Raw genomic sequence first — 16,737 nt, 5'->3', positions numbered from 1 at the left:
TATTCTGATCGTTTTGTCTGATCAACAGTCAAAAGACCCAAAAGTGTCTTGTTTACTATCATAGAAGACCAAGACTTAAATATTTACATTTGAGAAACTGCTACAAATTAATTTTTGCTTAGAAAATGACTTAAATGACTTATCAGTTATCAGAGTTTTTTACATTAATATTTTGCTCCCCAGTGACAACAGAGTGGTTTATGTTAGGACTATTTTCTCCATGTGTCTAGTTCCAGAGCTTCATCCAGTAATGGTTTAGAAAGGCTTTAGAAAAGAAATCACCAAGACGACTTATTGAAAAACAGTGGAAGTTGCTTTTATTTCATTCAACAGAGAAACTGCTGCGACATCGGAGTAAACCACTGAGCAGAAACTAACATTCACACTGAGCCGCTGAAACATTGACTGGCACAGTGGAGCAGTAAGGCTTAAGGACGCCTCAGACACATGCACACACACTCACAGACACACACAGACGCACTCCCACACACACTCAACTTCATTTACATCAGCTATCTTACACCACTGTGGCTGCTGGGGCAGCAGCCTCATCACTACCCCTCTCTCCCTCTAATGTGGTCAGTCAGAGGTGAGGGGTCAAGGGTCACCTTGAGATAAGGTAACCTCTGTTCCCTGCTGTTGCCTTAAATGCAGGGCTATTCCAGGGCTAAGAGGCGACATAACACAGAGACCTTAACCGTTCATCTCTATGATACATCTCTAAGCAACATCACCCCCCATAATAACACTGCGAGGCCAGCCGTGGGCCTGGAGGGCGGGGTTCAGGGGGTGTTTGGGGAGGTCATGCTCTGGCCAAAGGGAGGGCAAGTAGGAGTAGGGCACTGGCCGAGAAGGTGATGTGATTGGTCACTTGGTGGAGCGTCGTGTGGGCTCAGAGGCAGTGGGGGGAGGAGGCGGGCCGCGGCGGTCTAGGTCTTCGATGTAGAACATGATGAGTTTCCTGCGCTCCTCGGGGACACACTCCAGAACAAGGTACCGCTTGTCATTCTGAAGGATCTTCTCCACATCCTTTAGATGCTGCTCTGACTCCTGGATCAGCTTTCTTGATCTGGGGGGAGGGAGGATGTGAGGTTTGTTTCACAGTCTGCTTAATAACATCCAAAATTACATGAAACTGCACTGAAAGTGGAAGGAAAATAATGAGCTGTGACAAAAAGGAGAAGGGCAGAATCTCTAATATTTCTGGGCTGCAATCGTCGGGATATTTATATTAAACATATAGTATGTGTCACAAAATAATATTTTTAAACACTGTTAGTGACACTTGTTTTGATTATGCCTGTGTAGTATGTGACAGTGAGTGTGCAGACCTGTAGGTGATGAACTTTGTCTCCTTTAGCAGGGTTCTGAAGTCAGCCTTGGCTGTGATGTACTTGTCTTTGATGTAGTCTTCAAACTCGCGTTGTCTCTTCTACACAGACAGATGAACACGTCACACACCAGAACTCGGATAAAATGGACACGTAAAGTCACTCAACTCGCACCATGATACCTTTAGGAAAACATATTTAAACATATCTGAAGCCAGTAGATGTTGAGTTCAGTCAAATACCACATAGGATGCAATTTAACACCCTTCTGACAGTCATACCAGCCAAAGAATGTAGGCTTATCAAAATAATTCATCGAACCTAATCCCTTTTGAATCCCGTATCAACTGTTATTAGGTTTAGCTTTTCAAATCTGTGAGTGACTTAAGGTTTAAAATAACTACAACTCAAAGATGCCTAGTCACCTTTTGTTGGCTGAGAAGGCAGAAACACTGCAGTCGTTAGTGGCAGCCTAATTAATCTTCACAGCCTGTGCCTACAACCTGAAAATGAGCTTGGCAGCATAATAATATATGAATCTTGAAAAAAGAGTGAAGAGAGATAAAAGGTTTGATATGAGATTCATTAGTGTCAGAGCTTAATTAATTGGGTATCTTATTGTATACTGGATCCAAAATGGAACCGATACAGCAACCAGTTTCTGATTAGCACATGACTCCATTGACATTTATACCACATTTTTGTCAGTACTTTCCAGCTGTATATAATAATAATTCCTAGTAATAGACTTAATAAATAAATGTGAATAAGTGTTGGATGGATAAAATAATTTGACTGTGAATCAACAAACTTCCTAGCTCCTGTAACTTGCAGCAGTGACAGTGTTTTCTTTCTAGGTCTGATGGAGCTAACTGAAACTCAGCAAAATCCACTGTCACACACTTTTAATTTATAGAGTTATGACATCTCCTGACAGGCTGCACATACAGAAATAAAAAAAAATTACAACTGGTAATGTTTATGGCACCCTCTGAGGCCAGTGCTTTAAGACCTGCAGATACCCTGTCTTCAGGCTGATGGACAACACTTATGTGGGACAAAGTTTAATCTATTTAATCTACAACATGTTAACAAGGAACAGCTGCGGACTGCTGTCATTTTGACCTTTAACCTGGCTCAGTTCAGAGAACAGACTTGTGGCCACAAATATTCCTGATTTGTTTAATTTGTTTGTTTTAGTTAGTCTGTCCTTACTGAGGAAGAATACTTTTGTTTTTTGAGCACTATGTCTAATCTTTTATCATTTTATAATTATAAAACAGAACAGAAGGCCTTACTCTGTCACTGGAAGAGAACTTAATACAGCGAGGATCCTCCTTGATGACCTTCTTCACCTCCTTCCATGTAGTTGTCAGAGTGATCTACAGCACAAATAAGATCTGTCAATAAATGAATCAGCGATCAAGTTGACAGAGGTTGTTAAAAATAATGGATAAAGCACATAAATAGACACCACATTAAAAATTGCAGAGCATCATTTTCCCTCTATCCTCTGTGGTTATAGCTGCTCATGTCATGACATAATAAAAGCAGACAGAGACTAATGAAGTGTGTAAAGACTATGTATTGTGTAAATTAATTTTGTATTACAGATGATTGGCACCAGCTTTTGGCACCTTTCTCGCCTCATGTTTTTACTTCTCACCATGCTGGTCTCATCCAGTAGCTGCCTGAAATGTTCTTTCTTCTTCTTAGCCAGAGCTTCTACATGTTCATTAAACAGCTTCTCCTTCTCCTCCCTCTCCAGCAGCGATGCCGACTCCCAGCGATGGTCCTTCCGCAGGTTACGACGTGTGTCCGACCACGTCGCATCTGAAGAACGCACCTGAGGATTGAATCAACGAAAAACAATTTCAATGCAAAGGAAAATACCATGGGATCAACATTTATGGCAAAAAGTCAACTATAATGGTTCTAGTTGAGAGGCAATAGTTAAAATTATGCTCCTGCCATTATACTTGTGTTTCTCAAATGTTTAGCTCCAATGTGATTATCCCTGCATTCAAATCAAATTGTTTCTGCGGGGACTCTGAATGGAGATTGAACTATGGTTTGTCGTAATTGTTAGCATCAGTTGTTACTTTCCTGTTTTTCTTACAAACTGGTGAATAGATTCAGATTTAATGAAAATTCAAATACCATACATAATTGTTTTATCATATTATAGTATATTTCAGTGGAAAATAAAAAATCTGCAGAGCATCTCACCATATCAGACATGAGAGCTTTGAAATGCTGGATGGCCTCCTCCCTCTTGTGCTGCTCCCTTTCACGGTCGATCTCTTTGGTCTGTTCTGATCGGGCCTTCTGCACCTCACGCTCCCTCTCTCTGAGACTGGCCTCGATACGAGCCTGTCGCTCCAACTCTCGCTCCTTCTCGATGTCCACGCTCTGCAGGGGGGAGGGTGACATGCATGGTCTGTGTCAGTTTTGTTCGTTACCATTCACATTTATTGCATAGTTCTCCACACTTCTGTTATGCAAATATTAGGGGTTGGTTCATGGAGATAAACTTCCGGTGGAGCTGGTTTTCCAGTCGGATGCCAATATACCAATACCAAGGAAGAGAGCAGAACGATACGACGTGATTGATTAAAAAATAGTAACATTAAAACCATCCTCTTGCTCTACTTCAAGGTCTCTCCCATCAGATTTCTGTCATTCTTTCCACCTGACAAATAGAGAGAGATGCTCCTACCTTGGCTTGTTTTTCCATGTACTGTTTGAAAAGCTCCTCCCTAAGTGCAGAGCTGTCCACAGACTTGTATCGTGGGTCAGTCTCCAGCCGATCTTTGATTTTGCTCCACCGCTGGCCTCCCTCTATATGCTGTTCATTTAGTAGCTCAAAGAAGTCTTGCTTTACCTGGGACCAAACAGATACATAGAAATTCATGTTTTATTTTATTTTTTTATTTGGAAAGGACAACAGTGATTTTACAGAAAACCTTTTCCATTTTTGTATATGCATATGTATAAAAAGAGGCTAATTTAGACACAGTAGTAACTGTGAGCTATAATTCTGACTTCAGGTACATTTCCAGTTATCCATCTTAACCTCCAAAAAGACTAAATCTACCCTTAAATACACTCTTGTTTATATAGGTGCTAAAATCTACTTGCATTCATATCTGCACTCACCCACGTATACACAGCATAAAGATACTTGTCCTTTTACCGGATCGTAAAATTTCTAATTCTAACTTCTTACATCTGCTCCTTCCCATTTGACCTCTTAACCCTAGAAAAACATTCACCACATTCCTGCTCTACAGAGAGATGATGTACATTGATAATTTGCATCTGAGTGATACCTTCTCTCCTCTGGACTTGGAGTCCTCTTTCTCCCTCTTCCTCATGGCTGTGATGAATTCCATGAAGATGGCCTCTCTGTCCTTCATCTTCTCTATGGTCTTAAATCGTGGGTCTCGGCCGTGCTTCACCGCAAATTCACTAAATGTTGTTCTGCAAAACAGTTACGAACATCTCATGAAATCATGTCTTCAGCACAATGGGAAAGAAAAATGTAATTACCTGTCATGTTTCATTCTAATGATATATTATGATATTACATATTGCAGGAAAGACCCATTCTGTGAAGGGGATCATGAACTAACCGTTCAATGAAATCATATGCATGTTGTATTCTTTCACTTGTGCTTACAAACAAAACAACCAACTACTACAACCTACTCTCATTCACATCTGTGTGACTAAATATCAACACACAAGACCGAATATCAGCAGCTTCGCTCCAAAGATTTTGGTCTTAAAGACACAGATCACAGACTATTGGATAAAAAGAATCTGGTCTGCTGCTCTACCTGGGTGTGAGCTTCGCCTCCTCCATCATCCTCCTGAACTCGTCTTTGGCCTGCATCAGTTTGTTCTTCTTCTCCTTCCTCTCCTCTTCCGCTCGCGTCTTCACATACTGATCAAACACCTGCAGTGGACATAATCACAAAACTATGACTGAAGGATTAAAAAAAAAAAGACCTTTTCATGGCAACAACAATACTATGAGACAGTGAGTAATAGTGATGGAGGCGAGAGAAACACATGAGACAGGAAGAGAAACTGAACCTGTTTTCTCTCTTTTGGGTTGAGGAGAAGGTAACGTGGGTCAAAAACGATCTTATGAAGCTCTTTGTCCCAAGTTGAGAATGCGGACACCTACAAGTTAAAGAGACAACACTGGCATTAGACAGACAGCTAAAATAGGCTGTAACCATATTCCACACAAGTCTAATACAGGCTGTCTATGTCCATTAAAATGTCATAATTGTCCATAATAATATAATCCTACTAATGAGTGAGAACAATTCAAGAAGTGAGAAGGGAGTAAATAAAAAGGTGGGTGTGGTGTCTTCAAACCAAGTCTAACAAACTCTGTGTAATAAATCCAGTATCTTCAGCATAATTTTGTGTTACCCCTCTCTCCAGCAGCATTTCTCTGAACTGGGTCATCCTGGCCTCCAGCGGCACTATGGCTCGTTCTCTGGCCGCTCTGAGTTCTGCCTCCATTGCTGCTTCCTTCTCTGAGTCTGCCTCCTTCGCATCCTCCTTCCTGTCAGGGTGAAGACACAAACGGTCATGAGAGAATTATCAGTGAGAACGGAGAGATGAGGTAGAAAAAAAAGGAGGGAAAAGACAAGGAGGGGGTTAAGGAAGATTGAAGTATTTTCTTACAGAACCAAGTTTATTCCTTGAAGTTTTATCGTACTATAGCGTTAAGTAATGGGACACTTACTTCCTCTTTTTGGCTTTAATTGGCTCCTCATCCGGATTCTCTTCAGTAGCAATGGCTAGTTCTGATTCCTCCTTATTGATTCCTGTGTACAAACACACAGACATAAAATAAATACTGCAGACACTGTTGCATACAGTGTTTAGAAGTGATAGCAGCAATCTAATGATTTTTGTTTACATCCACAGAATGTGATTACAAAACCATAAAAACGGCTTCAAATGATCAATGCTACCAACTAAGCACAAAAATCAAGTACTCTGACGTAATCTCTGACTCCATGTGAGTGTGTCTTTGTCCACACCTGTCTTCTTGCCGTCCTCCAGGCCTCGCTTGTGCGGCGGCTCCTGGATGTGCTTGTCAACATCAGCTCGACCGACCAGCTCCTCGGGTCGGTCCCACATGGACAGCCTTGTTGTCGGATTGTAGAAAAACACACGATCATCACCCGTCCACACCACACACCTGAGATGGACCGGAGATAAGAGGAGGAAAAAAAGAATGCATCAAATTTATTGCATTATAGCGGAGAGGAGACAGAATGTGGGCAGTGATGTGGGGTGCGTACCACGGCGTGCCAGGGATAGGATTGGTGGCTATAGGCCTGGCTTTCTGAGCTGCTTTTTCCTCTTCTGTCATCTCCTCTTCTTTGGGCTCCTTGATAGAGAGAGAGAAAGAAAAACTACAGTGAATCTTGTTATCTATATTATTTATTGATTTTTAAGAGATTTTTCTTTTCTTTCTTAGTAATATACACTATGTAGTGTCAAAGTGTCCCAAAAAATATCTATAGTGTAACAAAGATGAAATTTTTTTTTATTGGGAACACACTTCCCATAATGCTTTGGGGATATAGTCAAAGTACAATGCTGATATGGATCAGTCAGTAAGTCTAATTTCAGTTAGCATTTCTTCACATTTTGCTAACTTGGCACCATTGAAAGTATGCTGAATTAGCTGCGAACAGTTCCAGTTTGCAGTGTATGCATGATAGTACACACAACTGTTGCTAAAGTACTTTGATACTGAGGGAAACTTAAAAATGTCATAATTTTCAGCTAGGTTCCTCCGTTAGAAGTGTCTTTTTTAAATGATTAAGATAATGTGGGTACATTAGAGATAATTGATTGATTTCCTGGAAAGTGCAAGTCACACTGAATCTAAAAATATGTGCATCATGTCTGTGTGTTCAAATCTTACTGCAAGAAGGAAGTACAAACTGTGCACTGTTTGCACTGTTTGTACAGTTTGCACTGTACAAACAGTGCAAACTGCAACAATCAGCCGTTTAAAAGTACCTTAAGTACCTCCATTAGCTGACAGGCAGCATGAACTACAGGTAATTCTACTCTTCACATACCTCCTTCTCATTATTAGTGTTTTCTGTTTTGTTCTCCTCATCCTCCATCTCCATGGCCTCAGCTTCCTCCTGAGCCAGACGCTCCTTGGCCTTTTCTGCTTCTTTTTCTGAGGGCACAAAGGAGAAACACACACACACACACACACACTTTTTAAGACCATTTTAATATCACAGAGAATGCAATTCAACACCGGATCAATCCGACCATAGTGCAAAAGCCTGATGGAAAACCAGTCAGGCCAGTAAGCATAGAATTACAAAACACTAACGCAATGAAGCACATTACCTGCAGCACATAAATGCCAGTGAGCAGGTCTTATTGACTTAGGAGTCCTCTGGACTGCCTCTAACTTCTCACAGACGTAGGACCTGTTTTTAGTACTAAAAAGCCTTTTGAAATCTCAGACCAAGAAGTTAAAACTCACACACCCCTTATTCTTAGAGTTTCTCCCAACTCAGGCAGTTAGGAGCCACTTTTAGCCTCAAGGCACAGACTAACTTTCCACATCTGTGGACAGCTGCAGTCCTTTCTCCTAGCATGTGGACTGGCATGTGGTTATATTCATACTATAACTGAGGGTCTATGTTGCTCTGGTCGACCATGAAGACAACAAGAGGAAAGGAAAAAGAGAATATATATTGTGCGACTGCGTAACAACAATAGGAAGAGGCCAGGAGTTTATCATTTGCAAAATGCACAGTTGGCACACTTGCTATGTGTACAGACCCTCGCTGATATGGGCAGACGACAACATTTACATCAGGCAGACCAAAGCAGACTCTCACGGACACACAGATGTGGAAGGAGGTATGAATTGGTCTTTAGCATGTTTTGGGAATAAGGATCCCGGGATTTTATGTGAGTCTGTCAAATGACAGTGATGTTGTTGAGCAGAAAATGAAAGTGAGTACAGCTTTTGAGATAAGTGATACTGGAATCCAGACCAGGCCTTGCAGTCATAACATGACAGTTTTGATAACAAACACTATAGACACAGTGGATTACAGATCTCCACCTAAAGCCTGACAAAATCTGGGTGTGTGCACTCGTCAGCAGTGCCTACCTTTCTCCACCAGGGCCGGTGGTTTCTCCCAAGTGGACTCCAGTGTTCGATTGTTGTAGTAGTACGTTTTCCCATCAGCTGTTTTGTACTCTGACCACTCAGGGAGCTGCAATGATCCGGCCATGGAGGCAGGAGCTGCTGAGAGAGCCAGCTGGGGATGCATCATGGAAACTAATGGTGGGCCCATACCAGGAAGCATACCTGTCATTAGTCAGAGAGGAAAGAGACAAACCATGATTGGCCGACAGTCATCTTTCTGTCAAAGCTACTAATAGCAGATGCAGTGGACTAAACTCTAGAAAAGGCATTAGTATGTACATAATTTTGTGAAATGTCATATTCCACATTGCCTATTTGTAATCAACAACATGTGTTAGGAAAACCAGAGGTAAGAGAGTGAGCTCCACAAGCAGAATGAGACTGACTGACTGCAACTTAAAACAGGGCCGTATTCCTGACAGTATTTTTCTGGTTCTATAGAGAAGTAGATTAATAGACGAGTAAGGGAATAAAAAAAAAAAAATATATATATATATATATTATCAATTTCTGGAAGAAACTGCTGCAGTCTAAACATTACTTATAGACGACAAACACAGGCCACATACACAAACAAACAAAGCAGTGACCACACACACGACCATGCCACAAAAGAGGACAACCACAAAACGTAGCCCTAACTGTTACACTACTGAAGCACTACTAGACAGCAGCAGCTGGCGTTAATGGGACTGTCTCCTGTTGTTTGTAGTCAACCACACACCTATAAAAAAAATACTGTTGCTAACAATCAGTGGCTTGGCCCAATCTAACAATTTAGCTGCTCAGTAAACAGAAGTCACAGTAAACAAATCAGTTCCTGTGGACAACGCGCCAACAACATACAGTTATCAGTTAGTAAAAGCCTGAATACTCCCTGGAGAATATTTTTATTTCAATGTAGTTTTAAACAAGGAAATGCTAGAAACTAGACTTTAGCACATTGTCCAGTATAACATTGTTAAAATATGCTGGTGATGAATAATGAGGTAATCCAGAGTAAACTGATCGTGTGAAGTCTGTAAGCATAATCACAATCAAGCTGCATATTCTGCTTCTGTTTGTTCAAATGGAAGAAATTTCACCACTGTACAGCGAATGGATCATGTTCACAGCATTCCCCCCAAAGTGCCCCTGTTTGAGGGTTCCCATATATACCCCATATGACTCATGTAGACATCATTCACTACCATGCCATCTACTGTAGGTCTGAGAGGCGAGCGGCTGGGTGTTTACCGTTGGCGCTGGGGCCTGCCTTTACACAGGGTGCACCTACTATCTGCATCATTGCTACACCTGAAAGAACAATGGACAAGCAAGCATGTGGTTGAACACAGCAGGACACTAGACATCAGCTACCATGGTGTGTAAGAGTTTGTGTGTGTGGTCCCACTCAGACAAACACACTGCATCACTGTTAAGTTACAACAGTTACTCAGTCTCTGCTGACATTTATGTGCTTGTGATGTATTTTGAGAGCACAGGGTAACTTTGGGTTTAAAATCTAAACTAATAACTATATCTGGGCCATTATATCTACATTTTGACATTAAGAAAAGAAAGAATAACATTTATAAGGAACACATCATAATGTTGGAACACCACAAATCTCAATCAGGAAGCTCACAGTCTGATACTTATCAGCTGCATAAATGTCTGCCCTAATCTACCTTCCCTCATCTGATCATAATTCTGATAATGCCAGACAATTCGTCCACAAAGAACATAATAGCCAGAGGAAATTACCCAAATGAGCTTTTTTGTTAAAATGTCAAAATGAAGGACAGAGAGAAACAAGAAGGAATCAAAGAAGACATATAACAGAGGATAAGAGAAAAGCAACAGTAAAGACTCTGAAAGCAAACACTGAGGACTAACAGGAGCATTTACATTTAATTTAAGCCACTGCACTCAAGACTCGTTAAGTGACCCATGAACAAAATGTTGCCTGACAAATCTGTGTTGACTAAACCAGACAGACTTATCAATTACCAGGTCATAATCTAGTTGGAAGTCTTCTGGAGACATTTGTGACATTTACATGTATAAGCTGTGTGAACCCATATTGCCACAAAATGATCCTGGTGTCCTGTGGTGTTCCAATAACAGCTAGAACTGGAGCCCACTAGCTGCCCCTATTTATTGTTGCTATCATAAATGCACCGATGATGCTGAATCAGAGTTTGCACAGGGACTTTAAACTAAATGCCAGCTGCCACAAACATTTACACAGGTTAACAGCCCTCTAGCATCAGGGTAATTTAACAATTTTAACTGGTTAACCTACTAGAAACATTGTACTTTCTACTGGGGATGTCCCGATCAAGCTTTTTGTGCCCTTTATTATTTCATATCTGGCAATACCAAGTCCAAAAGAATACTTATATTAACATAGCAGCAGCAGGTAACTAATGTTGTAGCCTATGAAATTTGGCACATTTTATTCTTCACTCTATATAAATACCAAAGGTCTTGGTTCAAAACTATTAAACTGATGATCTTAAATCATCATTTATCTGATATGAATGAAAGTTTAAATGAGAGCTACAGAGAAGACATATCACTCTGCTGGAAATGCAGCCAATTCAGAATAGTGGAGTGGAGTTTCTTCCCTCACAAATAATCTTTGGCTGAGTACAGGTACAAGTTTTATTTTGCTCTGTTATTGAGTTACTCACAGAATTATGGTTAATAAGTTACAGCTAATGTGACCTGCTGCTAGCTACGTTCACCACTTTAAGCGGTGAAGGCAATGGTTAGGTCAAACTACAAATAAGATGTTGCCTGAATGTTCTGCACACAGCTGCTCTCTGCTAGTGACAAAGAGCGTTAGAGTTGAACTTCAGCAAATCTGTGTATTTTGCCAACACAGGCTAATTTTTATCTTTATTTGTATATATTAGTAAAATACTGCACTCTAGGCTGTCGTAATGGAAAGCAGCATAACACAAACTCAGAGTGTATTAAACTACGGATCGCCATTTACTCTGCTTTATTTTACCTAATACCAATTTATAAAAATAAACCCTTTCCCCAGTACTGATTCTTTTGTTTGTGTCAGGACATCTCTAGTTTCTAAATATCCCAACCGATAAATCTGCAGTATAGCTTATTGACACATTTGACTGCATGCTGGACTCAATATGATGTATTGTGTAAAATCCTGTTCTTTCCGATGGAAACCCTGTAATATCACCAGGCTATGAATGAAAAATCCGCTCAATTAAAAAAAATCTGCAGCAAATCTACCATCATTTAGAGGTCCTCTTGTATTCTATCTATAAACAACTGGTTAGCATAGTGACAGCAGCTAGATATTGTGGCCTGTTAGTTTCTTGCTCTTTGTTTGCAGTTCTTACCTGGTAGGGGAATGTGCATGCCCGGCAAGGGCACCCTGAAAGGTGGCACCATGACAGGGGGGAAGGCAGGTATGGCTGCGGTGGGCTGGGCCACACTGTGAGGCAGGGCTGCAGGCAGCAGTGGTACAGTCTGCACCGCCGTTACAGGTGATGGCACCGTGGAAACAGTCACCACAGTGACTGGTGACACAGCAACAGTTGAGGTCACTGTGGCAACAGGGGGTAGGTCTGCTACAACAGTGGCTTTTGGGAATAAAAAGAAAAAAAAAAGAGGATTTTTATTTTTGCTTGTGTGTGTGTGTGTGTGTGTGTGTGTGTGTGTGTGTGTGTGTGTGTGTGTGTCTGTGTGTGTCTGTGTGTGTCTGTGTGTGTCTGTGTGTGTCTGTGTGTGTCTGTGTGTGTACTTGATACAAGACTGTATTTTACCTGAAATGGTCACAGAAGGGGAGGCGGAGGTGGTGGAGTCTGGACTGGAAGTGAGTGTGCGGGATGGGGTTGTGGATAGGGCCTGAGTCGGCGAGGCTGCTGCTGTGCTGGCTGTAGTATTGACGCTGCTTGAACTAGCAGCTACAGTCACCCCCACACTTGCACCTGTACCCCCGGCCCCCGCTACAAGAAGAGGGTTGAGTTCTGACTGTTGGATGATCTTCACACCATCTGGTTTACTCCACGATGACTCTCTGGTCCTGGCGTTGTAGTAATACGCCTTCAGAAGGAAAACATTTATAACGTGATGACAAACAATAAGAATATGAATAGAATGTAAAGGCAGGCATCAAATTGGTATTTGTCACCTACCTCTGTAATGACACCACAGTTAATATGACTAATCTTACAAACACCAGCACAATTTAGAGGCTAAAGTTAAAGATATTAGACAATTTATATGATTTTCCTTTGTCAGGTTTAGTGTGTGTGTTTGTGTGATGAGACCCAACAGCGCTTTAATGTAAAAAATCCTTTTTAGTGAGTCACTGGCTCCTTTGAGCAGTGTATAGCATTTCAAATTTCTACAGACTTCGTCCTGTAAAAAATGTTTAAGTGACATCAAGCAATGAGCTCCATCAGGTTAGTACACCTAATATCAGCGCAACATTTCACTGTAATACCATCATCCGATAAGAACTGTGTAATACTGATTCTGTCTAAACCAGAACTTATACTTTTATTTATTTTTATATATATATATATATATATATATATATATATATATATATATATATATATATATATATATATATAAAAAACATACTTTTGGGCATTAATTCTCCAACCTTTTCCAGACTGCATAAACCACTGAAGCAACCCTGCTATGTCCTTACACATGACTTCCAGCTTACCTTTCCCTCTGGCGTCTTGTTCTCCACCCAGATCTCCTCTGCAGGGTTGAGTGCAGGATTTCCAGATGTAGGAACAGGAGGCATCCCAGGAGGAAACAACATCCCAGGAGGAGGGGGCAGGTTACCAATGGGAGGAGGAAGAAATGGCGGTCTCTGCAGCAAAAGATAAAGAACCAGCTTGGAATGTAAATTACCCCATGAGAGCACTCCTTCCTCCAACAAAATGTGAGTTAATTGGGTGAAGAAAAGTGGGCAGTCAGATAAGCAGTCAACTTTTTAGCCGGCAGCTTGTGTTTACTGAACACTATGAATTCTAATTAGGAGGTCTGAGCATTAACTGTATCATTCAAGAGAATCATGCTGCGTTTAAGACTCAATGAAGAAGACAGTGGAAGGCAAAGAGTTTATAAAAACAATGTTAGCCATATCCCTCCCTGATTCACTTTGTCACTTGTTTTAAGAGATAATGGTGCTATTATTCATGCAAGGACTAAAGCTTGCTTTGTGGTCAGTGTCTTTGCAGACTCTGCCTGCTAAATGCCTGCACCACTGATCGATACAAATTCAAAAACAAGCTGGGGATCATATCTCTGCTAAAGGATTTGCCCCCGTTTTTCTGACCTAATTCTTACACACTTAGACACAATTACATGAACACACACACTTAAGATATTTAACTAATACTCTTTACCAGACGACTTTGAATATACTAATATCTACTCTACTTGAACAGAAGAAAAAAACCTAATATCACAAACAGTCAACGATGAGGGACATATCAGTTACTGCGCTGATATTATGACATTATGACTGTGGGCAACCACCACAATGAAGGACAGAGTTAACAGGTTAAGTAATGCCTTGATCTCTAGTATCCTTTACATACTGGGGACGTGAGTATGATGTCTATCTAATCAATATGTGTTGGTCCCATTCATATGATGGCCTTTAGAGAATCCAGTGTCCATTGTAGTTCCATACATTTCACTGATAAACCTGAGAACAACTGAATTGCTCTGAATAACTTCCAGATAAAAGTTAAGTCTCAGTTTCTACTCTCTTCCTGTCTATGAACATACTCTTCCACATGTGCATCTTTTCTATTCCTCTCTTTCTACCATTCTTTTCATAATCAATATTATTCTAACATAATTGGGATTTGCATTGACCTGTTGATGGAAGAGAACTCTCTGAAGTCAATCTCCATTGTCTTATATAGAACATGTGTTATGTGAAGCCACTAGTCGAGAGCTACAGTTTTCTGACCTGCACTGGTCATTTTAAAATATGGTTGAATAGATGGTTCATACACAATAGGGCTCTATTAACGCTTAGCAGAGCATCACTGCAGGGAAAGTTAGAATAGTTAAGCCTTCTCTTACATGAAGAAAAACATGTACAGTATCAGTAAAAAGTTTGAACACACTTTCCCAGATTGGGACAGTGTGTCCAAACTTTGTGTATGTTTCATACATAAGGATGGGAAGTTGTCACCTGTAAGTGGGGAGGTCCAATGGGCGGTGGCATGCCTCCTGGTGGTGGGATGGGCGGCATATTGGGATCAAAGGGTGGACGTGCAAATGGGGGTCGTGGCGGGGGACCCCTCATCATCCCAAAAGGAGGTGGCGGTGGTCTAAGGAGTGGTGGAGGGCCTCGTAACACTGGGGTCTGGGCAGGCGCAGGTGCAGGGGCAGGGCCGCGGAACCGCACTGCCTGCTGCGCCATTCTAGTACGACAAAGTAGTATGGAGTTACAGTGTGTCCAGTGGCTGATTACTGAGTAGCATTAACAAAAACCCTTTGATCAATACCAACATGCTAACATGCTAACTTGCTATCAAACCATTCCACAAAACTGCAGGTAACTAATGTTTCATAGCATCTGTAACCACAGGTAGGGCTGGACAAGAAGAGAAAAGGATACACAATTATCATATTAAATGAAGTCACACTGGAGGATTCTCTTTTTTTTTCATTCTCAATTCCTAAGTTATTCTAGAAGAAATCCTGCTTAGTAATTACTCTAAAGTGTTAGTCAAGAGGAGAATGGACATTATTACAAACACGTTATAATCACTGTTATCTGTGATAAACTGGTTAGCATTTATGGTTTTGTAATTATATGGTTCTACTGATTAATGTACAGTACTGTGCAAAAGTTTTAGGCATTAAAATATAACACCATGAATAACTTATTTATCAATCACTTAATACAAAGTACAGTGAAGTAAACTGAAAAAACTAAATGAAATTGATATTTGTGGTGACCACCCTTTGCCTTTAAAACAGCACCAGTTCTCCTGGGGACACTTGAGCACAGCTTTTCAAGGTACTTGACAGGTAGGTTGTTCCAAGCATCTTGGAGAACTTGCCACGGTTCTTCCATGGATTTAGGCTGTCTCAGTATCTTGTCTCCTCATGTAATCCCAGACTGTGATGTTGAGATCGGGACTCTGTGAGGGCCAAATCATCTATTGTAGGACTCCTTATTCTTCTTGTGGTTGAAGACAGCTCTTTACAACCCAGGTTGTGTTTGTGGTCGTTGTTGTGCAGCAGAATGAATTTGGGACGCATCCCCGATGTTACTGCGTGATGGATATAGTCATTTTAACATCGAAACCGCCTAAAACGTTTGCACAGTACTGTAAATATATGCTGCATGAATATGTTCCTAAAATATGAAACCACCCGGCCGTAGGATGTTTAGCTCTGCGGTTCATAATTCCACTTGTTTAAACTCTAAATTCCTAATCTTGGTAACCTGTTGGTTGAAAAAACGAGAATAAACCGCTCCACCAGTGAATCTAACAGAAAGCCCGTCCATTCAAAACACTGAACGGGCGTGAAGTTCTGCGTCTGTGCTTACTAATGAATGTAGCATAGCTTAGCTAGAGCGGACCAGTGTGCATCCACATTTGTGCACAGACCAAACGTTTCCGACAAAAATCTTCTGTCCGATCACGACCCCAAGGTGCCGCCTGGTCGAGCCTCCCGGTGCAGGAGGAGAGTACCTGCCGGTGTTTGACCTGGCTGCCGGTGTTTACCGCGTGCCACGAGCGGGGAGCGGAGGCGAGCCGCTTGGCAACACAGGCTAGTTAGCTACAAGCTAGTTAGCTAGCGTTGCTACATTCACAAGTAAAACCAATGTTTATCACAACCTCTCCACCCCGAAAACAAATTTAGTATAAAATCTCAGCTTGTGCTTAATATTCTGATGCGCAGACACAAATTTGTAGCACTTTACGTGCTTTTATCTGACCTGTTGTCGCTGAACCCGATAGTCTCGCTGTCTGCCTGGTCCGCCATTACAGGAAAATGCAACCATTCTCTTCCTGGAAACGCCCCTTAGTGATTTCTCTGTTTTGTATTGGCTAAACATTGGTGTCAATCACGGCGCACTCCGAGCTGTGTGAGCCCTGATTGGACGGTGATTTTTTTCACGGAGGTGTAGCAGAGCATTCATTAGTCCGCTTGAATCCT

General features: G+C 41.3%; 1 protein-coding gene across 2 annotated transcripts; it reads right to left on the bottom strand.

Moving 5' to 3' along the window:
• Positions 1-294: 294 nt before the first annotated feature.
• On the bottom strand, positions 295-16,642 carry tcerg1b (transcription elongation regulator 1b (CA150)). 2 transcript variants are annotated; one of them, XM_071506014.1, is made up of 21 exons: positions 16,517-16,642; positions 14,753-14,984; positions 13,259-13,411; positions 12,345-12,624; positions 11,919-12,161; positions 9,796-9,855; positions 8,521-8,721; positions 7,457-7,563; positions 6,665-6,753; positions 6,401-6,561; positions 6,100-6,181; positions 5,781-5,916; positions 5,433-5,522; positions 5,174-5,292; positions 4,664-4,814; positions 4,051-4,215; positions 3,561-3,743; positions 2,998-3,177; positions 2,630-2,713; positions 1,332-1,432; positions 295-1,069 (listed from the first exon to the last, which is right to left on the bottom strand). In XM_071506014.1, the coding sequence occupies exons 1-21, from the start codon at positions 16,561-16,563 to the stop codon at positions 868-870; spliced, it is 3,066 nt and encodes a 1,021-aa protein (XP_071362115.1). In that variant the 5' UTR covers positions 16,564-16,642; the 3' UTR covers positions 295-867. The 2 variants fall into 2 exon arrangements, with proteins under 2 accessions (XP_071362115.1, XP_071362116.1); XM_071506015.1 differs by lacking the exon at positions 9,796-9,855.
• Positions 16,643-16,737: the final 95 nt, after the last annotated feature.

This window comes from Trachinotus anak, unplaced genomic scaffold, assembly GCF_046630095.1.
Source record: "Trachinotus anak isolate AG129_WGS33_773 ecotype Australia unplaced genomic scaffold, CSIRO_AGI_Tana_v1 ptg000020l, whole genome shotgun sequence".
NCBI lineage: Eukaryota > Metazoa > Chordata > Actinopteri > Carangiformes > Carangidae > Trachinotus > Trachinotus anak.
Note: the sequence above shows the minus strand (reverse complement) of the source record. Positions and strands in the feature narration are given on the sequence as shown.